The sequence below is a fragment of the Peromyscus californicus genome, unplaced genomic scaffold (genome assembly GCF_007827085.1).
Source record: "Peromyscus californicus insignis strain IS unplaced genomic scaffold, ASM782708v3 Scaffold_24__1_contigs__length_46423439, whole genome shotgun sequence".
Taxonomy (NCBI): domain Eukaryota; kingdom Metazoa; phylum Chordata; class Mammalia; order Rodentia; family Cricetidae; genus Peromyscus; species Peromyscus californicus.
The window spans coordinates 43823367-43850866 of record NW_026294535.1 but is presented as its reverse complement, the minus strand read 5'-3'; the positions used below and the strand labels follow the sequence as shown (position 1 = coordinate 43850866).

Sequence of the window (27500 nt, the reverse complement as noted above, 5' to 3'; positions counted from 1 at the left end):
GACAATGCTGTTTTTCCTTTCACAGAGCTCAAGCAACCAAGGCCTATTGGGGGGAATTTATCTGGGCACCTATTGTGTCAAAGGGATGGAGATCAGGGAGGATTCTGGGATGCATGGGCAGTGGTGCCTCCTAAGACCTGGGAAAACTGGGAACGAGGCTGGCCCAGGAGCAAGATAGGTGCCGGGAACATTGTGTTGGAAAAGGATTAGGAATAGAGTAGACGCAGGATGAAGAGAAAACTAAGGTCAAAACCAGTGCCAAACTGGGAATCTAGATTTTGGAGTCTCTCCACGGTTGCTGTCTGCTCTGATCCTCACAGCCTCGCCTGAGGGCCTTGGAAGGCACAGGGTTGAATTACGTGGCGGGCCGGGTGCTGAGAAAGAAACCTAAGTCTCTTTCTGCCCTCTGGTGGTGATTATTGGTTCTGCATGTGGTCCCTCCGAGCTGGGGCCCTTAGAGGCTCCACCCAGTCAGGTGAGCAGCCATCTCCCGTCCAGGCTCCAGACCTCAAACCACGGTGTGAGTGTGCCGAGGTCAAGGAGATGACTGGGCGAAACGGTCAGAAGGGACGCCGAGGAAAAGCAGGTTGAGGGTGATAGGAGCCAGGTTTCATCAGTAAGGCGCATGCCTGAAGAGTCCTTGTGTTTCAGGTGTGGGCTCTTTCCTCCTGTACTCTGTGCACGAGGGGATCCGGGGGATCCCACTGGATCCCAACGACAAGTCAGATGCCCTGGTCCCTGTATCGGGAACTTCACTGGCTGTTGGGATCGACTTCCATGCTGGTGAGCTATTGGCCTTGGGGACTGGTCAACATGTCCCGATAGCTTAGCGGGGTGCGTGTGTGTGTGTGAGTGTGTGTGTGTGTGTGGGTGGGTGTGGTGTGTGCAGTCTGAAGTCAGAAGAGCTGCTTCACTCCTTCCTCCCTCCTGTCGGTCGACACCCCGCCCCTCCAGCAAGCGCCCGGCACCTCCAGCCTTCACGTCCCTCTATCCCGACCCTCCACATGGTTTGACCCCCCTTGTTTTGCTTCTGCATGGATGGCCATTCTCACGCCTGCCCCTCTGTTTCCAGAAAACGACACTATTTATTGGGTGGACATGGGCCTGAGCACCATCAGCCGGGCCAAGCGCGACCAGACGTGGCGAGAGGATGTGGTGACCAATGGCATTGGCCGTGTGGAAGGCATTGCCGTGGACTGGATTGCAGGTGCGCTGTGGAAGGGGTGAGAGGCTCTGGGGGGAAAGGCAGAGAGGCCCAGGAGACGCGAGGTCTGAGAAGGTATGGGCAGGAGCCAGCCGGAGCTTCGGGGGAAAATTTGGGTGGAGGGGACCAAGTACCTGGCTCTCTACCAATCTTCCCGAACCAACTCTGTCCTCAGGCAACATCTACTGGACAGACCAGGGCTTCGACGTCATCGAGGTCGCCAGGCTCAATGGCTCTTTCCGTTACGTGGTCATTTCCCAGGGTCTAGACAAGCCTCGGGCCATCACTGTGCACCCGGAGAAGGGGTAAGGAGTTAGGCACGCTGGCTTGGATCTGGCCCTGTCCCTGTGACCACAGTTTATACTGACAAGGCCCAGCGCCTGCATGGTACGGGCTCTGACCCCCGGCTTCCATCCCTACTCCGCAGGTACTTGTTCTGGACCGAGTGGGGTCACTACCCACGCATTGAGCGGTCTCGCCTAGATGGCACAGAGAGAGTGGTGTTAGTGAATGTCAGTATCAGCTGGCCCAATGGCATCTCGGTGGACTATCAGGTATGGACACACCCCGGAGCTGATGGAGTAGGTGGCCCTGTGCCTCTCCCTACCGGTTTCCCTGCGGATAACCAAAATCAGGGTTAGACGTGGACCAGGAAGTGCTCTGGAGTCTTCTGACCCACCCGTCACCTAGAGCAGTCATCTGCCCTAGGATGATGTGGGGGTGGTCATCCCCGCGTGGAATGCGAGAAAGCTGCGTGGGGTAGTGAATGCCTATATAACCCCAGCACTCGAGAGGCTGGGACAGGAGATCACTTCAAGTTTGAGGCCAGTGTTGGCTCTAATAGTGAGTTTAAGACCAGCTTGGGCTACCCAGTTAAGACCTTGTCTTGTAGGCTGTGGTGGCCGCACGCCTTTAATCCCAACACTCGGGAGGCAGAAGCAGGTGGAACTCGGTGGATCTGAGGGCAGCCTGATCTGCGGAGCAAGTTCCAGGACAGCCAGGACTACACAGAGAAACCCTATTTCAAAAAAAAAAAAAAAAAAAAAAGAAAAACAAAAACAAAAAAGACCTTGTCTCAAAAACTTTAAATAAATAGAGAAGAAAGGGGCTGAAGCTGTTCCCTAACGTGCTTAGCCCTGGGTTTAGTCTCCAATACTTCAAACAGTGGCAATAATAATAAATAATAAAAATTTAAAACTGAGGAGCAGAGGGTGTAGCGCTGCCCATACACTTTCTGCTGCCCGGGATGCACACACTGACTAGAAGTTGGGGCCCTGAAGTGAGGTGGGTACTTCTGACCTGCAGGGCGGGAAGCTGTACTGGTGTGATGCCCGGATGGACAAGATCGAGCGCATCGACCTGGAGACGGGCGAGAACCGTGAGGTGGTCCTGTCCAGCAACAACATGGACATGTTCTCGGTGTCCGTGTTTGAGGATTTCATCTACTGGAGTGACAGGTGAGGGCCGTGCCCCGCTTCTCCCGGGTGTCTCTCCTTCCTGGCTTCCTGGCATCCTACTCACGCCTTTCCTCCCTCCAGAACTCACGCCAACGGCTCCATCAAGCGCGGGTGCAAAGACAATGCCACAGACTCGGTGCCCCTGAGAACGGGCATCGGGGTGCAGCTTAAAGACATCAAGGTCTTCAACAGGGACAGGCAGAAAGGTGAGGCTGGGCGGTGGGCCAGGGCAGCCTGGTCTGGGAAGAAGAGGGGACAGGAGAAAAGTCGGAGCCTTCAAGGAACTTTCCAGTGACTCACAAGAGCTGGGGGCGGAAAGACTGAGCAGCAGAACAGATCTGGGTATTGGATACGATACCTTGGCTGAGCAGGGTTCGGCTGAAATTTCGAGCCGGGATCCCAGGGGACAGAGGCACCAAAAGAGCCTTACACTGTACACTGAACTACCTTCCGATGCTCTCTGTCCCCAGGTACCAATGTGTGTGCAGTAGCCAACGGTGGTTGCCAGCAGCTGTGCCTGTACCGGGGTGGCGGACAGCGAGCCTGTGCCTGTGCCCACGGGATGCTGGCAGAAGATGGGGCCTCGTGCCGGGAGTATGCCGGCTACCTGCTCTACTCGGAGCGTACCATCCTCAAGAGTATCCACCTGTCGGATGAGCGCAACCTCAACGCCCCGGTGCAGCCCTTTGAAGACCCCGAGCACATGAAGAACGTCATTGCCCTGGCTTTTGACTACCGAGCGGGCACCTCCCCGGGGACCCCTAACCGCATCTTCTTCAGTGACATCCACTTCGGGAACATCCAGCAGATCAACGACGACGGTTCCAGGAGGACCACCATCGTGGAGAGTGAGCCGAGCCTGAGTCCTCCCCAGGAGGGGTGTGGAGGGGTGGTCAGCGCGGACTCACAGGCACCCACCAACTCACCTGCCATGTGGTCCTCAGGCAGGGGTTCTCAGCCTGTGGGTCGAGACCCCCCGTGTGGGGGCAAATGACCCTTTCACAAGGGTGGCATGTCAGATTTGCTACATATCAGATATTTACATTACGATTCATAACGGTAACGAAATTACCGTTATGAATGAAGGAGCAGTGAGAATAATCTTATGGTCAGATCACCACAACATGAGGAACCGTGTTAAAGGGTCGCAGTGTTAGGAAGGTTGAGGACCGCTGTCCTAAGGGCTGGCCAGATCCACTGCCGGTGTACTAACCTGCACATTTTCACTTGTTTGGAGCCAGAAGGAGGCCGGTTCCTTCCTGGCACCGTTTCCATTCTGCCCCAGGATACACACCACCGGCAGCAGACGTGGGCCCAGGTGCAACTCTGGTCACGTAGGATTCAGTAACTCCAGCGAGCGTCCTACCTGACCTCAGCCAGGGTCTTTTTCCCCCCCCCCACTCCCCACCCCCAGACAAGGTTTCTGTGTGTAACCCTGGCTGTCCTGGAACTCACTCTGTAGACCAGGCTGGCCTTGAACTCAGAGATCTCCTGCCTCTGCCTCCCAAGTGCTGGGGTTAAAGGCGTGCACCACCACCGCCCAGCGTAGGAGTCAGGGTCTTAGAAGCGTGCTCATACATGCAGGCTGAGCTCAGCCTCCAGAGGCTCTACCAGAGCAGTGAAAACCTCAGAGCTGTCCGCGGAAGACAGCCTTTCAGCTCTTTCGTACGGTCCTTTGCCCCTTCTGTTTTCTCAGCTTCAAGCTGTCTGCTTGGCATCTTTGGCCCATTTGCCACCCACCCACCCCCCACACCCCCCACACCCCCTCACCCACCCACCCACCCCCGCACCTTTTTTTGAACTTTCTTTGTAGCCACAGATGGCCTCGATGTGAACATCTGATCTTCCTGCCTGTGCCTTGCCCTGCCCCAGTGCTGGGCTCATCGGGGGTTATAGGTGTGCACTACTTAGCCTTTTTTATATGTACTAGGACTTGAACCCAGAGCCTAGTGCATGCTAGGCAAGCGCTGTCACCTGAGGTTCATCCTCAGCCCCCATTAGTTCCCTCTCTTCATCGACAGGTCCATACAGACCATCCAGGCACTGAGCGAGGCACAGCATATGTAGCCTATACAGCAGCAGCAGAACAGGCCCGTCCTTTCAGAATTCTGGGACATTTTCTCCACAATGTCCTGTCTGTGTCTGAAAATGGAGTGTCCAAGGGCTGGTGGAGCTCAGTGGTGGAGTACGTGCTTAGCATGTACAGGACCTTGGCTCCATCCCCAGCCGCTAAACGGGATACTCCTAATCTCAGCTCCATCAGGAGAGACTAGGAGCCGGCCCCTCCCTTCACGCTGTCCGTCCTACAGCGTACTCGGCCTCTGGCAGCCACACAGAGGTGCACTGAGGAGCCACTGAGCCTCCCCTGGCCGTGGCCTGCACCACGGTCGAGCTCTGACTCTGTTCATGTTCTTTAACCCGACCTCGAGTCTGCTTTACAAAACGTTCCGGCTCAAGGCCTCTGGAAGTAGGGTCCTTCCAGTCTGGGCCCAGGAGGATTCAGTTACCTGAGACCTCTGCACCACGGATAAACGGAACCCCAGCTCAGAGTATGACATAGGCCGAGTGTCGGGGGGCAGGGGAAGAGAAGGAAGGTGGGCACAGGTGGTGTGATAAGGTGACATGGAGGTGTTGAGGTGAGTCTCTGAGCTACACTCCCACATCCCACAGTTCCTCGGTGGAATAGGGCCTAGTCATCCGCTTTGCGCCTGCCAGGCTGCCCCTCAGCTTCTCTCTGGCCCCTCTCAACCCACAGCTGCTTCTGTCTCTTCACAGATGTTGGCTCTGTGGAAGGCCTGGCCTATCACCGCGGCTGGGACACGCTGTACTGGACTAGCTACACGACATCCACCATCACCCGCCACACCGTGGACCAGACGCGCCCGGGGGCCTTCGAGAGGGAGACAGTCATCACCATGTCGGGAGACGACCATCCAAGGGCATTTGTGCTGGATGAGTGCCAGAAGTGAGCTGCTGGGCCCGAGGGGTGGGGAGCGGTGGGGACCTAGCGGGGAGCGGGAGTGGGAAAGGCCGGCGCCGCTGTTTCTTGCTGTGTGGCCCCCGAGAGATGCATAATCTCTCTGAGCTTGAGTTTCCTCCATGATGTAGAACAAGGATGATAATTCAAGTGTCAGAACCCAAGGGAAGGTTGAGGGCTGTAGGGGATGCTTTGTGATCAGCATTCGTCACCCAGCCATGTTCAAAGCATGACTAAGTACCTTGTGACGCTAGGACTCAAAGCGTCCACGAAGGTTCACTGAACCTGAGCATGTGGAAGGCCTGGGCTGGGCCTGCTCAAGCCCCCTAGCTGAGCAGAGGTCTCAGCCGTGTACAGTGACCAAGGGGCACCGTGAAGGCGGTTGTGGGCACAAGGCCTCAAAGCAGGAAAAGCAAGAAAGGAGCAGGACAGGAGGACAGCAAGGGGACCGTCTACCGCACTGGGCATGGCAGGCCTGAGCAGGGCAGGGAAGCTGGCCCGCCTGTCTCCAGCTTGCCCTGGTTTTTCCTCATTTCGCTGGGTGGGCCGCTGGCGAGCCACACCCTCCCCATAGCAGTCCTGGCTTGTGTCTGACACACACACACACACACACACACACACACACACACACCCCGCCCCTGTCCCAGACCAGCTAGCGTTGGAATGTTTATCAACAGCTTCACTAGGAAACAAAGGAACCAACAAACCCCAGAAACAACTACACAGGGTGGTGAATATGACCCTCATTCCTCATCTTGGCATAACTCTAGCCAGATCCCTCCCAGGAGGCCCAGCACAAGGACCCTCTGTTCCCCTCTGCCTCAGCTGTCTGAGGACACAAAGATTCCCTGCCCCAGACCTTGGTGACCTCACCTGTCTGGGCTGGCCCCGGGTCCTGTCCTCCTGGGCCTGGAGCCTCCCGGGAGAGACTGTCATGCTAAGTTTTCTGCCATTCTAGAAAAGACAACCACCTTGTTACCCCGGGTTCCTCTCGGCTGAGCCCAGGAAAATGCCCTCCCCATATCCCAGGGCCAGTGGTTTCTGAAAAACCAAAATACATAGAGAATGGACGAGGCGGCAAGAATGCCGAGCCCCGTCTACTCCTGTGGAGGATAGAGGACAGCATGACCGTGCCAACAGCTTGCCCTGGCTGGAAGTCTGGGAGCATGTCCGCAGGGAGGCAGCTCAGGGCAATCTGAGGAGCGACTGGAGGACACCCATGGCGCACGGCACCTGAGGAGAGACACGAGATTGTCTCGGGGACCTGGTAGGAGCTAGTGAGTCAGGATAGAGGCCCAGCCATACTTTTCCTGAGCCCCACCGGAGCACTGCTGGTCTTGGGAAGCATACAGTGGACAGGTAGAAAGTCCACCGTGTTCCTAGCTGCTGGCCACCTACTCCAGGAGAGCCTCCCCTCCCCCATCACACTATCCCACAGAACGGCTTTGCCAAACTCTTGACCCACGGTGCGTCCCATGTGAGCCAGGTTGATGCTCTGCTGTGAGTGAGGACCTGAGGGCGTGGAAGCCGCTGGCTAGAATGTACAGAGTCAAGAAAGAACACTTAGGCCAGGCACGCCTCTAATCTCAGCATCCGGGAGGGTAGAGGTAGGAACAGTGAGTTGAGGGTCATTAGCTACATAACTAGTTGAAGGTTAGCTTGGGATACATCAGGCCTTATCTGAGGAATGGAGAGAGGAAGGGATTGAGCAAGAGAGAATGGTATAGCTGGTGTCCCCGGACAGGCTGAATGAGATGCCACCTTCATCCATAAAGAGTTCTCTCACTAGCCAGGGATAGTGCTGCCTTTGGGAGGCAAAGACTGGCAGATCTCTGAGTTCGAGGCCAGCCTGGCCTACAGAGTGAGTTCCAAGACAGCCAGCGTTACACAGAGAAACCCTGGGGAACAGAGCCTACAAGGACCTCCAAGGAGACGAGTTTTGCTGTGATAGATTTGAGTCGGGAGAATAAAGAGGTGGAAGAGGACTGAGATGTGGCTCAGTGGGTAGGCTGCTTGCCTGGCATGTGTACAGTCCAGAGTTCAAACCCCAGCACTGCATAGACCTGGGATGATTCCTATAATCCCAGCACTTGGAAGACGGAGGCAGGAGGATCAGAAGTTAAAGGTCATCCTTGGCTACAGAGGAAGCTCAAGGCAAGCCCAGGTTGGAGATCTGTGAGAGCAGGGAGGGGCTGAGGCCTGGGTGGCCCAGGGCGGGTTCTATTCCGAAACTGTTTTTTATGTTCTTGGTGCGTCTCAAAGGAAGGTGTGTATAAAGGGTTCACCACCCCAGGTCAGGTGACTGAGTCTCAGGAATCAAGGTCGGAGGGTGACCATGCTGCCACAGTTGTGTTTGATGTCCCCTGAGGTCCTCAAACACCCACAAGCCACAGGGCATAGCTGAGGGTCAGACCCCAGATTCACAGAGGCCTTAAAATTGTGGAGAAAGCAAATTTTGAGGGCGCGGCCCACGTGTGCCCAAGACCAAGGAGACAGTCAACACTTAGCAAGGGTTTCCTGGGTAGTTCGGTAAAGAGCTTCAGTACAGAGAGAGCAGTTAGCCATAAACTCACAGAAAACTCTGTCCTTGAGATGAATACACACTGTTTAATTTTTACAACCCTCTGTCAGGCAGCAGTATTATCCCCCACTGAACAAGGGGAAACTGAGGCACGGAGTGCCCACGTAAGTTGCCCAAAGGCACCTAACTGGAAAGTGGTGGAGGCAGGACAGGGGACCGGGAGCCCAACCTGCTTGTCAGCCCAGTCTCCTGTCTCAGCAAACGCAGGTGGTCCTTTCCCACACCACAGCGCATCCCTGCGGGTACACGCAGTAAATCAGGTCTAGCCATGTACTGCAGTAACTGCGCGTTCAGTGGTTAGGCTCTTCTCGGGCACCTAGGCTGTGTTGGCCTTTGCGGCTGTCAGGTTGGGGAGCACATCCTGGGTTCTAGTTGTCTCCGAGGTTTCAAGGCAGACCCTGAGGTTCCTGACCCCTCTGCCCCCTCCGCCCCCTCCCGCCAGCCTGATGTTCTGGACCAACTGGAACGAGCTCCACCCGAGCATCATGCGGGCAGCCCTCTCGGGAGCCAATGTCCTGACCCTCATTGAGAAGGATATCCGCACGCCCAACGGCCTGGCCATCGACCACCGTGCGGAGAAGCTGTACTTCTCGGACGCCACCTTGGACAAGATTGAGCGTTGCGAGTACGACGGCTCCCACCGCTATGTGAGTCTGTGGGGCAGGTGGGCGGGGACGTGAGGGGAAACCAAGTCAGAACCGCCAGGCTGCCCAGATACAGAGCACCAGACAGGGAGACCCAAGAGAATAAAAATTCCCACCCGCGGTCTTGCCTTTGCCCTGGGGGGTTCTGACGTCACTTAGACGAGGCAGAAGGCACGCCGCATCCACAGATCCTTCCCATTCCGTAACTTCCCAGGCCTCCCTTGCCCTGCCCCCACTGTAGAGTCAGGATTGGTAAGAGGGCCTGAACCACATGGGCACACTCACGCTCCTGTCTCAACAGGTGATCCTAAAGTCAGAGCCCGTCCACCCCTTTGGGTTGGCGGTGTACGGAGAGCATATTTTCTGGACTGACTGGGTCCGGCGGGCAGTGCAGCGGGCCAACAAGTATGTAGGCAGTGACATGAAGCTGCTGCGTGTGGACATCCCCCAGCAGCCCATGGGCATCATCGCGGTGGCCAACGACACCAACAGCTGTGAGTGGGGCCTGCCGCCAGCCTTGTGCTCCTGTTCTCTACGCGCGCGCATGCGCGCGCGCACACACACACACACACACACACACACACACACACACATACACACACACGTGTACCTTACAGTCTTGTGTCTCTCTGGACTTCTGTTGTATAGATAAATATCTTTACATGCCTTCAGACCTCCCTAAACTCCAAACGCCCTAATATTCCTCAACCCCAGCTCCCTCAAGACATCTGTAGACATGTGTGGACTTGACATACTTGGGTCCATCTCGTGCAAACTGCCCACACAAACACACATTTGTATTGCTCTAGGAGCTGTCCCCATCTCTGGAGATCCTGTCACAGGGCTTAGTAATTCCCTCCACCCAAAGCTACCCACACCCCAAACCTGACCTCATACCCACATACCAGGTGCAGCCTATGCCCACCCTCATGCCTGTACATAAACACACATACCTACACCTGGCCCAGATGATCTGGTGCGCCTACATCTGTGTGTGTATGTGTGTGTGTGTGTGTGTGTGTGTGTGTGTGTGTGTGTGTGTGTGTATGTGTGTATTTCACTAACAGGCTTTCCCAAGTCTTATGCACACCCTTGGCCACCACTATACACACATCTCAACACTTCTTAACCTACAATCTCCTTCAAGATTCATCTCAAAGCCCTCAGTGCCCACGCACCCCAGCACCCCAGCACCCCATGCCAGGCCCTCCCCACTGCTGTGAACCCCCCATGGCTGCTGGGGTCATACCGAGCCCTGGAATACTAGGTGGGCATCTTGGGAGTGTGCAGAATAGGAAACAGCCTGCAGCTCGCTGTCTCCCTGTCTCCGCTCAGGTGAGCTTTCCCCCTGCCGTATCAACAATGGAGGCTGCCAGGATCTGTGCCTGCTCACCCACCAAGGCCACGTCAACTGTTCCTGTCGAGGGGGCCGGATCCTCCAGGAGGACTTCACCTGCCGGGGTGAGGGAGCTCGTGGGAGCTGGGGTAGAGGCTGCTGGTGGGGACCTCAGTACGACAAGGGGCCCTCCTTCTAGACTCCAGCCCAGGCTACAGAGCTGGACTCGGGCTGGGCCCCAACTCACGGAACCCTCTCCATCCCCAGCCGTGAACTCGTCCTGTCGGGCACAGGATGAGTTTGAGTGCGCCAATGGCGAATGCATCAGCTTCAGCCTCACCTGTGACGGTGTCTCCCACTGCAAGGACAAGTCTGACGAGAAGCCTTCCTACTGTAGTAAGGAGCCCACCCCAGCCTCTCCTCTCCTCAGACTGCGGCCGCCTAGGACCTTCTCCCCCAGACCCCTGCCCCCCGTGGCCCAGCTCCGTAGTCTGAGCTCATAAAGGGCAGAATGATTAGTCTGAACCGGGACCCTAGGAGGGGGCTAAAGTCGTCAGAGGTCACACACACACACACACACACACACACACACACACACACACACACACACCCGTGCCTGCTGTGACCGCACACATCCCCCCGCCCCCCTGCAGACTCCCGCCGCTGTAAGAAGACTTTCCGCCAGTGTAACAACGGCCGCTGTGTATCCAACATGCTGTGGTGCAATGGGATGGATGACTGTGGGGACGGCTCGGACGAGATTCCCTGCAACAGTGAGTGGGATCCTGCAAGCCCCAGCCTCAGCCCCCGACCTTACCCCCGGTTACGTCTCAGCCTCCACCATGTCCTCACTCTGGCCAAGCATGTCCTCACCCCAGGCCCAAGAGAGCTGGTTCAGGGCACTCCAAAGACAGGCTGGAGCTCTGTCCTGGGCCTTTGTGGCCCTACAGAGGGACTTTGGGCCTGATGGTACTCACGGGCCCTGTTCTAGAGACAGCCTGTGGCGTGGGCGAGTTCCGCTGCCGGGATGGGTCCTGCATCGGGAACTCCAGTCGCTGCAACCAGTTTGTGGATTGTGAGGACGCCTCCGATGAGATGGACTGCAGTGAGTGCCACCCCTCCCATGCCCACTCCAGCCTCAGACCATCTCTGTCCCTTGTCCCTCCTGCCTCAGGCTGTTCCGCCCTATTTCCTCTCAGCCTTCCTGGCCCCACGTAGCAGCTTTTGTAGCCTTTTGGGCCCTGTCTCTGTCCCGCTTCCTGCTCCTGGGATCCATGGAGGGAGGGAGGGAAGGAGCAGGTAGGAAGGGCATCTTAAGCTTTCTGAAAACCAAGGCACCATGGGGCCAGCAGCTGCTCCCAGGGTGTGTTTTAGAGGGAACTGGGTATGACCCGTCTTTGTTAGGGTTTCTGTTGCTGTAAAGAGACACCATGACCGGGCTGGAGAGACGGCTCAGAGGTTAAGAGCACTGCTTGCTCTTCCAAAGGTCCTGAGTTCAATTCCCAGCAACCACATGGTGGCTCACAACCACCTGTAATGAGATCTGGTGCCCTCTTCTGGCCTGCAGGAATATGTACAGATAGAACACTGTGTACATGATAAATAAACCTTTAAAAAAAAAAAAAAGAGACACCATGACCATGGCAACTCTTATAAAGGAAATGTTTAGTTGGGGTGGCTCGCTTACAGTTTCAGAGGTTCAGTCCATTATCATCATGGTGGAACATGGCAGTGTGCAGGCAGATGTGGTGCTGGAGAAGTAGATGAGAGTCCTGCATCTTGCAGGCAACAGGAAGTCAACTGAGAGACTGGACAGTATCCTGAGCCTAGGAAACCTCAAAGCCCGCCCCCACAATGACACACTTCCTCCACCAAGGCCACGCCCACTCCAACAAAGCCACACCTCCTAATAGTGCCACTCGCTGTGAGATTATGGGGGCCAACGACATTCCGACTTCACAGCCCCTCCCCTCCCGCTCCTTCCACCAGGTGCCACTGACTGCAGCAGCTACTTCCGCCTGGGTGTGAAAGGCGTGCTCTTCCAGCCTTGTGAGCGGACGTCCCTGTGCTATGCACCCAGCTGGGTGTGCGATGGCGCAAATGACTGTGGAGACTACAGTGACGAGCGGGACTGCCCAGGTCAGCCGGTGGTAGCTGCCGGATCCAAGGTAGGCCCGGGGCGAGCAGCAGGGGCGGTGTCTTCACGCCTCCCTTCCAACCCCAGGTGTGAAGCGTCCCAGGTGCCCCCTCAATTACTTCGCCTGCCCCAGCGGACGCTGCATCCCCATGAGCTGGACGTGCGACAAAGAGGACGACTGTGAACACGGCGAGGATGAGACCCACTGCAGTGAGTGGCCGAGTCCCCTAGCACCCCGAGCATCCCCCACGGCGGGCATGAAGACCCTACCCGGGCCCCACCCGCATGGTCCTTATGGGACGTGCCCTTCACGGAGGAGACCCCGGCCTTTCCATTATGCCTCACTCCCTCAGACTCGAGACTAGGGTCACACCTCAGCTCTGGATGAGCCTCTCGGGAAGGGATGCCACAGGCATCTCTCCTGGCCCACCTGCCATCCCTCCCTCTCCACCTCACTGCGTTCTCCAACTCTTCCAGACAAGTTCTGCTCGGAGGCCCAGTTTGAATGCCAGAACCATCGATGTATATCCAAGCAGTGGTTGTGCGATGGCAGCGATGACTGCGGGGACGGCTCCGATGAGGCGGCTCACTGTGGTAAGGCGGAACCTGAACCGGATTCAGGGAGGTGCCCCGAGAAGGGGAGTCCACACATCAGTGGGGCGTGTCGTCGCCCTGGCTGCCCGCTTGGCCCGGTCCCCTCCTGAGCCCGTCTGTGTCTCCCTTGCTCCTCACGCAGAAGGCAAGACCTGCGGCCCGTCCTCTTTCTCCTGTCCCGGCACCCACGTGTGCGTCCCCGAGCGCTGGCTCTGTGATGGCGACAAGGACTGCGCGGATGGCGCGGATGAGAGCATCTCAGCCGGCTGCTGTGAGTGGGGGAGGCCGCGAGGCCCGCGTGGGCAGCAAATGCTGGCAAATGAGGCCAAGGGTGGGAAGGAGTTCAGTGGGAGCCCCATGTTTGGGTAGTGCAGAGCCATGGCTTTAGCACCTGGGTCCAGACCGCCCCGCCTCCCCGGCGCCCCGCCTCCCCGGCGCCCCGCCTCCCCGGCGCCCCGCCTCCCCGGCGCCCCGCCTCCCCGGCGCCCCGCCTCCCCGGCGCCCCGCCTCCCCGGCGCCCCGCCTCCCCGGCGCCCCGCCTCCCCGGCGCCCCGCCTCCCCGGCGCCCCGCCTCCCCGGCGCCCCGCCTCCCCGGCGCCCCCGCCTCCCCGGCGCCCCGCCTCCCCGGCGCCCCGCCTCCCCGGCGCCCCGCCTCCCCGGCGCCCCGCCTCCCCGGCGCCCCGCCTCCCCGGCGCCCCGCCTCCCCGGCGCCCCGCCTCCCCGGCGCCCCGCCTCCCCGGCGCCCCGCCTCCCCGGCGCCCCGCCTCCCCGGCGCCCCGCCTCCCCGGCGCCCCGCCCATTCCACCTCTCCCATCCCAGGAACCCCAGGATGGCGGGCGCTCGTAGGGAAGGGCTGGAGCAGGGCGGGCCTGAGAGGGGCTTCTGTCTCTGTCCCCAGTGTACAACAGCACCTGTGACGACCGTGAGTTCATGTGCCAGAACCGTATGTGCATTCCCAAGCATTTCGTGTGTGACCACGACCGGGACTGTGCCGATGGCTCCGACGAGTCCCCCGAGTGTGGTGAGTCCTGTGGCTGGAGGGGACAGGCCCCTGCCCAGCGGTGATGGTGCTGTGCCATGTGCCAGGGTGGCGCCTCATCGTCCCCTGCCCCGACACACAGAGTACCCCACCTGCGGCCCCAACGAGTTCCGCTGCGCCAACGGGCGCTGTCTGAGCTCCCGTCAGTGGGAGTGTGACGGCGAGAACGACTGCCACGACCAGAGTGACGAGGCCCCCAAGAATCCGCACTGCACCAGCCCAGGTGAGCCTCGTGGGCCGCTGGCCCCCTGCCCGCTCCCTCCTCCTTCCTCTCTTGTGACCCCACTGACCTGTACCCGCCGCCCGGCCCTCCCTCCGCAGAGCACAAATGCAACGCCTCGTCTCAGTTCCTGTGCAGCAGCGGGCGCTGCGTGGCCGAGGCTCTGCTCTGCAACGGCCAGGACGACTGCGGGGATGGCTCGGATGAACGTGGATGCCATATCAACGAGTGTCTCAGCCGGAAGCTCAGTGGCTGCAGCCAGGACTGCGAGGACCTGAAGATAGGCTTTAAGGTACGCACCCCCCCCCCCCCCAAACCTGGCCAGAACAATTTGCTCCACCCCCTCGTTCCTACATCAAGTTCTTACCGAGCACTCACCAGGCAGTGTGCTGGGCTCTGGGGATGTAGCAGGGGCAGACAGAAGGACCTGTTAGGTCAGAGCCTCCATCTGTGTGGGTTTGTTCACAGATCAAGGCTAGGAGAGAATGGGTGGGGCTGTCAAGCAGGCAACGGAGGATATTATGTAGCTCCCGGGCTCAAAGGAAAGGCCCAGCCTGGGAGGAAGAATTGTTATCCTGGAGATGCTGTCTAAATCCCCAAGGAAATGAATATAGATGGTAAAGAGCCTTAAGTCCTCGCTAAGCTATGCTGAGGGACCGGGAGATGAGAGACCCGTACGGCAGGGGGATGTGAGGGACACCACCAAGGTAGGCTGACGGCCACGTGAGGAGAGCTCGGGGGACAGGGTGCACACGGCCTGTGTACCGTTTGTCTTCCCGTGCCCTCCTGGGGTCCTCCCGGCCCCTGGTTTTCAGAAGGGGAAGCCCAGGCCCCCCGCTATGTATATCCTCAGCCCCAGATTCCCTCTACCCACAGTGCCGCTGCCGCCCCCGGCTTCCGGCTCAAAGACGACGGCAGGACCTGTGCCGATGTGGATGAGTGCAGCACCACCTTCCCCTGCAGCCAGCTCTGCATCAACACCCACGGCAGTTACAAGTGTCTGTGCGTGGAGGGCTACGCGCCCCGTGGTGGCGACCCCCACAGCTGCAAAGCCGTGACGGGTAAGACGGCCAGGTGGAGGGTGAGATACGGGTCAGGCAGCTGTGGGCTGGGGCGGGAGGGGAGTGGTGGTGGGGGGCAGGTCGGGAGAGGGCGGGGCGTGGGACGGTACGGCTGAAGATGGGCTGCTAGAATGGGCCTGAGCCAGGACCCTCTGCCTACAGACGAGGAGCCCTTCCTCATCTTTGCCAACCGGTACTACCTGCGCAAGCTCAACCTGGACGGCTCCAACTACACACTGCTTAAGCAGGTGCCAGAACCCAAGCCTTCCTCTTTACCCGTCGACTGCCCGGGCCCAGTACAGCCTCCCCGGCTCTTCCCACTTGTGCCCATGGTTGTCTCCTACGGCCTCTCCCTCCAGCCACGTCCTGACTTCAGACAGCCCCTCCCCAAACGCACACGTGTCCAGCAGCAGCCGACTCCCCTGTCTGTCCCCGTTCCCAACCCAGGGCCTGAACAATGCCGTGGCTTTGGACTTCGACTACCGAGAGCAGATGATCTACTGGACCGACGTGACCACCCAGGGCAGCATGATCCGAAGGATGCACCTGAACGGTAGCAACGTGCAGGTGAGGAGAAGGGCCACCCCTGGTCAGCTGACAGGTACACCAGGGGCCCCACAGATGGGCCCCACACCCCTCGGCACACGGCTCATCGGCACACGGCTCATCTCCCCTGACGACACTGCTTCTTCCTCCTCACCGAGCCACAGAAACATCCTGCCTGTTTTAACTTCTCCCTCCCTGAACTCAGAGAGCAAGCACACAGACATGCTTCCTGCCTTCCCCGCACTGTGTGCTGCGGTTCTGTGTGTGTTTGTGTGTGTGTGTGTGTGTTGGTGTTCCTGGAGCCTCTGCTGATAATCGGCGTCGGTCTCGGGGAGGACATATTAGATGTCATCTTCCTAACGAAGCCAGGAGCTGTGTTCCCTTTCACAGGAGGGAGAGGCCAGGCCCCAGAGAGACTGAGGGTTCCACTCAGGCGCCCTCTTCCCTGTGTTGCCTACAGGTGCTGCACCGGACAGGCCTTAGTAACCCCGACGGGCTGGCCGTGGACTGGGTGGGTGGCAACCTGTACTGGTGTGACAAAGGCAGAGACACCATTGAGGTGTCCAAGCTTAACGGGGCCTATCGGACCGTGCTGGTCAGCTCTGGCCTCCGTGAGCCCCAGGGCTCTCGTGGTGGACGTGCAGAATGGGTAAGTGGCCAAGAGGGGCGGCGGTGGGGCGGGGGAGCCCCGGAAGCAAGCCCAGACTCCCTGCAGGCTTCTGGCGTCGTCAGTCTCTAGATTCTTGGGGTTCCCTGCCCCCCTCCACCTGCCAGGTACCTCTACTGGACGGACTGGGGTGACCACTCACTGATCGGTCGGATCGGCATGGATGGGTCTGGCCGCAGCGTCATTGTGGACACGAAGATCACATGGCCCAATGGTCTGACCCTGGACTATGTCACGGAACGCATCTACTGGGCTGATGCCCGTGAGGACTACATTGAGTTTGCCAGCCTGGATGGTTCCAATCGTCATGTTGGTCCGTATGCCAGCGAGGCCGCCCAAGGCCTGCCTGGGGGTCTAAAGTGATGGGGTAGGGTTTAGGGGTGCAAGAAGGCATAGTGTATACAGAAACCACAAACCAGGAGCCTGGGGGTTTCAAATACCCTGGTGTTTCCCCTCGACTGGCCCAGGCACCAGGCCACAATCCAGCTCCTTGCACCGTGTGTGTGTGTGTGTGTGTGTGTGTGTGTGTGTGTGTGTGTGTGTGTGTGTGTGTGCGCGCGCGAAATTCCATGTTCAGCCCAGGATGATGGTCTGAGGGTGGGCACATGAGAACTATCTGAGCAACATCTGTGATCCGTACTTCCGTGGAGGATCTGTGTGCTCCTCTAGATCAGCAGTGTGGTTGTTGGACAGGCCATCACTATATACAACCTTAGGAAGCCATAGAAACATCTGGAACTGGGGTTCGTTCCCAACTCAGGGTTGTGATGGGAGCCGAGGAGGTCAAGTAGGCGCGGAACCCAGTCTCTACTTGTTGCCCAACTGCCGCTGTGTCTTCCTCCCACAGTGCTGAGCCAAGACATCCCACACATCTTTGCACTGACCCTGTTTGAAGATTACGTCTACTGGACAGACTGGGAGACAAAATCCATCAACCGAGCCCACAAGACCACAGGTGCCAACAAAACACTCCTCATCAGCACCCTGCACCGGCCCATGGACCTTCATGTCTTCCATGCCCTGCGTCAGCCAGATGGTAAGCAAGCCGGCTCGGGGTGCGGGAGACATGGGGACCAGGCATGAAATGCCTTGGTCTCAGCACCACTCGGGACACACAGCTCAGCGGGAGTTCCTGCTTCTCCCTCCCTGGCCCTGACCGAGCATCCCTGCCGGGTATGACTTTCAGAAGTTATAGACAGAGTATAGTCAGGCCCTCCCGCAGCCTCCGTCCACCCTGGGTTCAGTACGGGTCTCCTGGATGCCAGGCCATGAAGTTAGAGAGCCCAGGGAACAGTGAGTGTGGACAGAGCGTCGAAGGAAACCCTGAAAGCAGGCGGAGATGCTGGGTGGCTTCAAGTTCCAAGCCTGAGCTGATCCTGGCCTTGCAAGGTCCTTTCCCCGTCTCCGGTGGTCTTAATCCCCCGATGGAAGCGGTAGGGTAAAGATCTACCCTGCCCCTGACATCCTTCAGAAGGCCAGACGCCATCCCAGCAGGACTCACCCTGACAGTCTGGACCCAGTGACCTAAGAGTCACGTACCAGGACCCGTCCTGACCCTCCCACCCCGTTCTCTCCGGCAGTGCCCAATCACCCCTGCAGAGTCAACAACGGAGGCTGCAGCAACCTGTGTCTGCTGTCCCCTGGCGGTGGTCACAAATGTGCCTGCCCCACCAACTTCTACCTGGGCGGTGATGGCCGTACCTGTGTGTCCAACTGCACAGCAAGCCAGGTAAGGGTCCCCTCAAGACTCCCCCTGTCCCGTGCCTCACCCCCACCCCTCACGCCAGTGTCCCCGCACCCACTCTAATGCCCACACATCTGGCATTCCCCGTGCTAACACCTCCACACTTCTGCCTACCTCTTGTCTTCCCACAGCAATGCTTTACACTTGCCACCTTACAAACCCCTCTACACCTCAGTGCTGACCTCACCAGTGCCGCTAGCCCTCCCCTTCCTGTGCTCTCCCCGTACAGACACCCCTCCTCTGGCCTCCCCGCACACTCTAACCCCCGCCATTTCTCGGAAACACTTCTGCCCCTTGAAAGAGAGCCTGAGTTTCCCCCTGCCCCCCCACCAACCCCGTCTCGCCCCCCTGCCCTCCAGTTTGTGTGCAAGAACGACAAGTGCATCCCCTTCTGGTGGAAGTGTGACACTGAGGACGACTGTGGGGACCACTCGGACGAGCCTCCAGACTGCCGTGAGTGTCCAGGGCGCGGGGGGCAGGAGGCTCCACGCTGGCCGCCAGGGGCAGAGACTTTAGTGACGCCCTTTCTCCCTGCATGTGTGTGGTGTGCGTGTGTGTGTGATGTGCATGTGTGTGTGTGTGTGTGTGTATGGTGTGCATGTGTGAGTGTGTATGTGTGATGTGCGTGTGTGTGTGGTGTGCGTGTGTGTGTGGTGTGCGATGTGCATGTGTGTGTGTGATGTGCATTTGTGAGTGTATGTGTGTGATGTGCATTTGTGTGTGTGATGTGCATTTGTGTGTGTGTGAGTGTACGTTTTTGATGTGTGTTTCTGTGTGTGTGATGTGCATTTGTGAGTGTGTGTGCTGTGCATTTGTGTGTGTGTGATGTGTGTGTGTATGTGTGTGATGTGCATGTGCGTGTGTGTGTGTGTGTGTGTGTGTGATGTGCATTTGTGAGTACAGGCGTATGCATGGTCAACATGTGGAGGTCAGAAGGCAGCCCTCAGAGATCGGCCCTTCTCGCACCGTGGTTCTGAGGACCACGGGTCGTCAGGCCCTGGCGACGCACCTCTGGGCCGTCCCACGGAACCACCTCCTACCCTTCTGACCCTGAGCCTTCCGTCTGGCAGCCGAGTTCAAGTGCCGCCCCGGCCAGTTCCAGTGCTCAACCGGCATCTGCACCAACCCTGCCTTCATCTGTGATGGGGACAATGACTGCCAGGACAACAGTGACGAGGCCAACTGCGGTAAGGGGCGGCCTGGGCGCCAGCCGTTCCTCCCCTGCCCGCCCGAGCCCTCCACCTGTGCTTAGTTACCTCCCGTTCCCCCTCTCCCAGACATTCACGTCTGCCTGCCCAGCCAGTTCAAGTGCACCAACACCAACCGCTGCATTCCCCGGCATCTTCCGGTGCAACGGCCAGGACAACTGCGGGGACGGCGAAGACGAGCGGGACTTGCCGTAAGTGGGCACCGGCATGCATGCATGCACGCACGCACGCACATACACACGCACATGCTGCTGTTTCCCACGGCTTCCCGGAGAGGTGCTAGTCCACTCGGGATGATGTGAGTCACAGTGGGTGTCTCCTGGATTGCGTATAAAAGCAACGTGCTCAGTACAGACAGACAGCAGATCCAGAAAACAAAAAAATACCAGACTGAGGATAAACAATTCCTTCCGCCGGGCAGTGGTGACACACACCTTTAATCCCAGCACTCGGGAGGCAGAGCCAGGAGGATCTCTGTGAGTTCGAGGCCAGCCTGGGCTACAGAGCGAGATCCAAAACTCCACAGAGAAACTCTGTCTTGAAAAACACAAAAAACCATTCCTTCCTCCTGACCAAGACCAGGGCCAGGCTTTTGGAAGAGGGAGAACATGGACAACCAAAAGCTGGGAGGAGGCGTCCGGGTCCTCATTCTCTCCTCCACCTTGCAGCCGAGGTGACCTGCGCCCCCAACCAGTTCCAGTGTTCCATCACCAAGCGCTGCATCCCCCGCGTCTGGGTCTGTGACAGGGACAATGACTGTGTGGACGGCAGCGATGAGCCCGCCAACTGCAGTGAGTCGCCTGTCATCGCCCCCGGAACCCGTGCCCCCCGCAGCATCTGTGACTCCATCACCCCAGCAGGCGCACCCCCCCTCCCCTTGGCGGCTCTGCCGTGACCGGGGGAGGGGGGGGCTCTCCTCACCCGTGCCCATGCCTTGCAGCCCAGATGACCTGCGGGGTAGATGAGTTCCGCTGCAAGGACTCGGGCCGCTGCATCCCAGCACGCTGGAAGTGTGATGGCGAGGACGACTGTGGCGATGGCTCCGATGAGCCCAAGGAGGAGTGTGGTAAGTCTGGGTCTGTCGTGAGAGGGTGGCGGCCTCGGGTCAGGGGTGAGGTTCAACCGTGGGCCTCGGGGGGTGCAGGGCTCTTAGGGTCGCTGTAGAGCCGACACAGGGGAGCCTTCCCTGTGGTCCCCACCACCTCTCAATTCCTTGTGCCTCCCTCTGGCCACCGATCAGACGAGACTTGTACAGAGTGTTCTGTGCCTGCCCTGTTCACCCGCTCCCCAGATCAGCCGCCTCCCCCCACACCCTTGGTCCATCCTGCCCAGACCCTCCTGTGGACGACACCGCACGCGCTATCTACCGCAAGGGTGTCGCTGGCTGAGCCCCAGAGCCAGGCTTTCCCAGACGGCAGTGACCACCCGCCTGCCCTACCCTCTGCCACCCACTCCGTCCCTGACTGCCCCCTCCCCCCAGACGAGCGCACCTGCGAGCCGTACCAGTTCCGCTGCAAGAACAACCGCTGTGTGCCAGGCCGCTGGCAGTGTGACTATGACAACGACTGTGGGGACAACTCGGACGAGGAGAGCTGCAGTATGTCCCATGCCGCGCCCTGCCCATCATCCCCCGCCCCCAGCACCGGCGTCCCGCCCACCACTGTGCAGGGGGCTGGCCTCCCGGGGCGAGGGGGTCAGGAACCCCTCTGCCTCTGCACCCCACCCCCCTCCATGTCCTGTGCTTAAGCTTTTGTTCCATTTCACCTCATCTCATGTTTCTCTCCATTTTTACACTGTCCTCTTGGGGTTGCAGAGGTAGGTGTCTCCGATGTGCCCCTCTTCCTGCGGCCTCTGCCCATCCCTGTGCTGTCTGTCCTTCTGCCTATCATCCTTAACTGGCCTCTCCCCAGACCTGGTGCTTGTCTCGGTGATCTTGTCCCTTCCTCCCCTATGTGGTCTGCCCTAAGGACAGGACCCGGGACCCGTGCCCTCTCCCATGCGTCTGTTCCTACTGGGATAAGTGTGAATCCCCCCTTGGCCCAGCCAGTCTATGAGGACAGCCAGTTAGCTGCCTGGGATTGGTTGATCATCATACCAGTCAGCTGTGGCCTTCACAGACCTAGCAATGATTCTCGGGCTTGGGAGTAGTGTTTCCGAGGGCCGGCGATGCCCTGTGCCCACCGCGCTGGGGCCTGTCTTTCCCCAGCCCCTCGGCCCTGCTCCGAGAGCGAGTTTTCCTGTGCCAACGGCCGCTGCATCGCTGGGCGCTGGAAGTGTGATGGGATCATGACTGTGCCGACGGCTCAGACGAGGTGAGCAGATCTCAAGGAAAGGGGGGGGGGCTCAGGAGACTCAGGGCGGGACCCCGGGGCCTGACCCGGCTGCTGGCTCTCACGCCCACAGAAAGACTGCACGCCCCGCTGTGACATGGACCAGTTCCAGTGCAAGAGTGGCCACTGCATCCCCCTGCGCTGGCGCTGTGATGCGGATGCTGACTGCATGGATGGCAGTGACGAGGAAGCCTGCGGCACCGGGGGTGAGCCCCTCCTGCCGGGCATCCCCCCCCCGCCCCCCCCAGACTATGATGTGGCCAGGTTGACTCGGTCTTTTACTTCCTTCAGTCATGGTTCCTGTAACACACCTTTGTTGAGTATATACTGAGAGACGTCCTAGGTGTCGGGGATGTAGCAGTAGACAGGACTCAGGTCCACTGGGTGTAATTTTTATGTGACTTGTGCCCTAACCTTGCTGGGGGGCTGGCTAGATCCAGCCGAGGCCTGTAAGCTGTGTCCACCCACCGCCCTACCCACCTCCTGCTCACAGCTGGCTGTGGTAAGAGGTCGGATCCTGCTCACCTTCCCTCCAGGGGCGGGCAGTGAGCCAGGGTCTGCTCGGTAGCCTGAGGGAGCAGTGGGACACTTGTCGGGAGAGAAGCTGAGGGTTGGAGCAGGGTTGCCTCCCTGGAAGGCAGCCTCCCTGGTTCTGCCCCGTAGGCTGAGGGTCACTGACCTAGAGCCTGCGCCTGGCACAGGCTATCCTAGGCTCTTCTACTCAAGAATATCATCCTGAACCCCTGTGGATACACCCAAAGTAGCCTCTCTTCCCTAAATACCAGAGGAAGCCCTTGGCCCTCTGTCCACTGGGCAGGAAATTTAAGACACCGGAGTCGGATTATGCTACAGCTTCCCTGGTGGCCCCGGGCCGCAGCCCCACCCACAGAGGGAGTGACAGCCACAGCGTGCATTCATTTTTACCCCCTCGTTCCCCCTGCACCCAGTGAGGACCTGCCCCTTGGATGAATTTCAATGTAACAACACCTTGTGCAAGCCCCTGGCCTGGAAGTGTGACGGTGAGGACGACTGTGGAGATAACTCGGATGAGAACCCTGAGGAATGCGGTAAGATTGAGGATGGAGCGGGGCGGGGTTAGGGGTTGTCCAAGGCGAGGACAGAGCGTCCGGTGGGGACGTGACTCCCACACTCCCCAGTGGCCAACTGTGCCCATCCCCAAGTCTGATCCTATTTCCTGGCTTGTACAGCCCGGTTCGTGTGTCCTCCCAACCGGCCCTTCCGATGCAAGAACGACCGCGTCTGCCTGTGGATTGGGCGCCAGTGTGACGGCATCGACAATTGTGGGGATGGAACCGATGAGGAGGACTGTGGTGAGCTGAGGGCAATGCGGGGGGAACGGGGAGTTTGCAGACCCTTCCGCAAGGCTGAAGATAGAGGGCCTGAACCTGGGGAGAGGGATGTCCTTGGGAAAGGTACGGGAGGCCCTGAGGTTGCAGGTTCACACACCACCCCCTGCCCTCAGCCGGGACACCCCTCTGTTAGCAAGGTCTCTGTGGAAGAAGGAGGGGTCGTGGGTGTGGTCGGCACCCAGAGCCTGAAGGCTCTTCCCTCCCCAGAACCCCCCACGACCCAGAATCCCCACTGCAAGGATAAGAAGGAGTTCCTCTGCCGGAACCAGCGCTGTCTGTCTTCCTCGCTGCGCTGTAACATGTTTGACGACTGCGGCGACGGCTCGGACGAAGAGGACTGCAGCATCGGTAGGACCAGTTGTGCGCGTGCGCAAGCGCGGAGGGGTGGGCACCAGGGGGCGGGGCTTAGTCAGGGCCCTCCACGGTTTGTCCACGGTTTGTCTCCCGCAGACCCCAAGCTGACCAGCTGCGCCACCAACGCCAGCATTTGTGGGGACGAAGCGCGTTGTGTGCGCACGGAGAAAGCTGCCTACTGTGCGTGCCGCTCAGGCTTCCACACCGTGCCGGGCCAGCCAGGATGCCAGGGTAGGAAAGCTGGGCGGCAGATGGGCAGGGACCCCGGCTCCTAGACTCCCCGTGACCCCCACTGTAACCCCCAGACATCAACGAGTGCCTGCGCTTCGGCACCTGCTCACAGCTCTGCAACAACACCAAGGGCGGCCACCTCTGCAGCTGCGCCCGCAACTTCATGAAGACACACAATACCTGCAAGGCCGAAGGTGCTGGAGTCGGGAAAGGACGGGGAGGGTGGGCGGGGGGGCCGGGCCGCATGCACGGGCATAGAAAATGGAGCTGGGCTGGAATGGAACATTCTCAAGCATCCGTCCATGCTCAGGCATGGGCCCCCCAAGACTCAAGGCACACTGGGCCGCCGTCCTGAGCAAAGCATTGGAAAAAAAGCATTAGAGGACACCTGCTGGGTTTCCAGAGTTCTGTGAGAGCAACACTCCCACGTGGCGTACAACCCTACCTCCCCACCCCCAGGTTGAGAGTACCGTTAGACTCACAGTCACGTGGGCCCACCTGCCTATTCCCCCATGCTCCCACAAGGCACCGCACCCTCCATGTGCCTGTGCTCACACACCATGCACGCACATGGGCGTGTATATACACACCCCCAAGAGGACTCACGTGCCTGTGCCCTCTCAGCAGCTGATGCTGCCCACAGACCACAGGCAGAATTCCTGGAACTGTCGGGTAGGGAAGTGAGGCACAGGGGCACATTTCTAAAGGACCTGGTCATTCTGTTATCAGCTTGGGGCACAGGTTAAAGTCCTTGGGCCTGGTGTTAGACACACCAGCACAAGAAACATCCCTGCCTAAGCCAAATGGTTTGATTAGATGGGAGGCTGCTGTAGACTGCCAGGGTCTTGGCTGGAGGTCATCTTTCCCCAGTACTTGGCCATGTGAGTCCCAGGGATCGAACTCGGGCCCTGGGCTCTTGCCTCTCCCTCTCAAACCCACCTGACAGGTGGTCTCTGACTCTGGCAGGCTCCGAGTACCAGGTCCTATACATTGCCGATGACAACGAGATCCGAAGCTTGTTCCCCGGGCACCCCCACTCAGCCTACGAGCAGGCCTTCCAGGGAGACGAGAGCGTCCGGATAGACGCCATGGATGTCCATGTCAAGGCCGGCCGCGTCTACTGGACTAACTGGCACACGGGCACAATCTCCTACCGGAGCCTGCCGCCGGCTGCACCTCCTACGACTTCCAACCGCCACCGGAGACAGCTTGACCGGGGCGTCACGCACCTCAATGTAAGTGTCAGATTTGGTGGAAGAGCGCCGCAGAGCAGTGCTTGAGGAGGGTGGTGGGAGCTGGCAGAGCCTGTCAGGATGGCCTGTGGAGGCACAGCTAATGGCCAGAGCAGGAAGAACTATCGGAAGTTGGCCCTGCCACATGGCAGCATGGGACACCAGGACAGACTGACACTCGGCATCAGAGCCCACTCCGATTCCTGCTTGTCACTCCATGTCAGTATTGGCCAACTTGCTCAACTACTTGGGGCCTCACGTTATCAATAAAATGAATAATACCTGTCCTAGATTTAGGTAGAGTTCATTGGAAGAATGTGTGAAGCCCTAGGTTTGATCCTGAGCAACAGTGATAAAAATATAACAATGACAAATGATAACCTAATCTTACAAGCTTCTTTGTATATCTGGTTGCTTGGGTTTTTAGTGCTAGGCAAGTGCTTACCAGTGAACTACACTCCCCGCTTCATAGACTGCATTTTTTTTAATGTATGTGCGTGCATGTATATGTGACATGTACATGCCATGGTGCACATGTGTGTATGTGACATGTACATGCCATGGTGCACATGTAGAAGTCAGAGGACAACTTGAAGGAGTTATTTCTCTGCTTCTACTATAAGAGTCCCAGGGATTTGAACTCAGGTCATCCAGGCTTAGCAGCAAGCACCTTTAATCCACTGAGCCATCTCGTTGCCCCTACCCCACCCCATAACCTTTTTTTTTTTAAGTGAGGATTAACTTGAAAAACATGAAATTGTGCCAGGCATGGTGGCTCATGCCTGTAACTCCCGCTGTATGAGTAGCAGAGGAAGGGACACTACAAGATGAGTGGTCGATCAGCCTGGGCTGTGAGAGAGGCCTAGTCCAAACAGAAACCATGGCTGGAGCCGTGTTAGTCAGGGGTGGCTGACAGACTCGGGGGAGTGGGGGTAATGACCAGGGAAAGATGGTGATCTCTGAATATGTGCCTCACTTAGATTTCAGGGCTGAAGATGCCGAGGGGGATTGCCATCGACTGGGTGGCCGGGAATGTGTACTGGACCGACTCTGGCCGAGACGTGATTGAGGTGGCGCAAATGAAGGGCGAGAACCGCAAGACACTCATCTCGGGCATGATTGATGAGCCCCATGCCATCGTGGTGGACCCACTGAGGGGGTGGGCAAGGGTCCTGGGGGGGAGGTGTTGGGGCTGGTGTCAGGAAGCCCTTAAGACAGGCCCCGCATCCACAGGCGACAGAGACCGCAGGCGTCTAGGCTACTCCAGCCCTGGCCCTCCTGAAGCCACGGCTGGGGACTCACAGCTGAGTGGCTGACCTCGGCTTGACTGACCGGCTGTCATGTGCAGCCAAGAACTGGGTCCCCCTCCAGGGGGCCGCTCTGCCCCAGCATACTGTAGTTAGAGTAGATGATGTTAGCCTGGGTCAGAAGTGTGAAGAGGGCAGGCAGCATCCAACCAGGTCAGGTGCTCTCTGTTTCACTGTGGTCTCTTCCTTGGCCCTGGAGACCAACCCCCTCTCACTTCTCCCTCCCTAGTACCATGTACTGGTCAGACTGGGGGAACCATCCCAAGATCGAAACGGCGGCGATGGATGGGACCCTTCGAGAGACCCTCGTGCAGGACAACATTCAGTGGCCCACAGGTCCCCGGGGCGCAGGGGTAGGGCGTGGGAGGGACAGGCTCTGGTCACAGCTGCTTCAAAAGTCGCCCAGCATCGATCGAGGGCAGTGGGGCAGGCGGTTTCCAACAGATCGGGCTAAGGGCCGTGGGAGCGTTTTCCAGATGGGTGACTGGGAGAGACACCGGACAGAATCGGTGCTTTCTCTGCACCCAGCCGGGCGTGGCAGAGGCTGAGCCTCACAGCATTCTCTCACCTCAGGCTTGGCCGTGGATTACCACAATGAACGGCTGTACTGGGCAGATGCCAAACTTTCAGTCATCGGCAGCATCCGCCTCAACGGCACCGACCCCATCGTGGCTGCCGACAGCAAGCGCGGTGAGAGGGTGGCGGCGGCGGCCTCGGACCCAAACCCTGACATCAGGCCTCCCTCCCTCCCGTCACCGCTCCCCGCCCCTCCGTAGCCTGGCCCCCCAGCCCATTCATTCGTTCTACCGATACTAAGTGGTGTGGAGTCAGCCGGGGTGGAAAAGTCTCCTGTGACCCCTGGAGTCTTGGGGTGATGAGACCTTTTGCCCGCAGCGGGGGCGGGGATCGTTGGTTGTGAAGCCTAGGCAGACAGAGCCAAGTGTCTTAGACAGTCCAGGGCCCAGACCCCATCTTGATCTAACCTGACCCCCGCCCCCCACAGGCCTAAGTCACCCCTTCAGCATCGATGTGTTCGAAGACTACATTTATGGCGTCACTTACATCAATAACCGCGTCTTCAAGATCCACAAGTTTGGACACAGCCCCTTGATCAACCTGACGGGGGGCCTGAGCCACGCCTCCGATGTGGTCCTCTACCATCAGCACAAGCAGCCAGAAGGTGTGGCAGAGGGCAAAAAAGCCCGGGGTGTGGGAGGGAGCGTTCTAGACCCACACAGGGCGCGGGAGGAGCCCTGCTCGA

At 58.8% G+C, this 27500-nt stretch overlaps 1 protein-coding gene across 1 annotated transcript in view; it reads left to right on the top strand.

The window, feature by feature from the left end:
* Lrp1 (LDL receptor related protein 1) overlaps nucleotides 1–27500 on the top strand; it is an 80890-nt gene that overhangs the window by 50868 nt on the left and 2522 nt on the right. The window contains 31 exon segments of the mRNA XM_052753604.1: nucleotides 652–783; nucleotides 1073–1207; nucleotides 1380–1509; nucleotides 1632–1758; nucleotides 2510–2661; nucleotides 2743–2867; nucleotides 3132–3509; nucleotides 5437–5626; nucleotides 8662–8866; nucleotides 9165–9357; nucleotides 10199–10324; nucleotides 10467–10595; nucleotides 10853–10972; nucleotides 11191–11304; nucleotides 12189–12336; nucleotides 20085–20206; nucleotides 20356–20481; nucleotides 20896–21012; nucleotides 21622–21693; nucleotides 21696–21727; nucleotides 21819–21951; nucleotides 22693–22812; nucleotides 22954–23076; nucleotides 23323–23463; nucleotides 23566–23700; nucleotides 23775–23894; nucleotides 24667–24935; nucleotides 25913–26091; nucleotides 26469–26575; nucleotides 26813–26929; nucleotides 27243–27419. Of these exon segments, the coding sequence (XP_052609564.1) occupies nucleotides 652–783; nucleotides 1073–1207; nucleotides 1380–1509; nucleotides 1632–1758; nucleotides 2510–2661; nucleotides 2743–2867; nucleotides 3132–3509; nucleotides 5437–5626; nucleotides 8662–8866; nucleotides 9165–9357; nucleotides 10199–10324; nucleotides 10467–10595; nucleotides 10853–10972; nucleotides 11191–11304; nucleotides 12189–12336; nucleotides 20085–20206; nucleotides 20356–20481; nucleotides 20896–21012; nucleotides 21622–21693; nucleotides 21696–21727; nucleotides 21819–21951; nucleotides 22693–22812; nucleotides 22954–23076; nucleotides 23323–23463; nucleotides 23566–23700; nucleotides 23775–23894; nucleotides 24667–24935; nucleotides 25913–26091; nucleotides 26469–26575; nucleotides 26813–26929; nucleotides 27243–27419 (4494 nt within the window).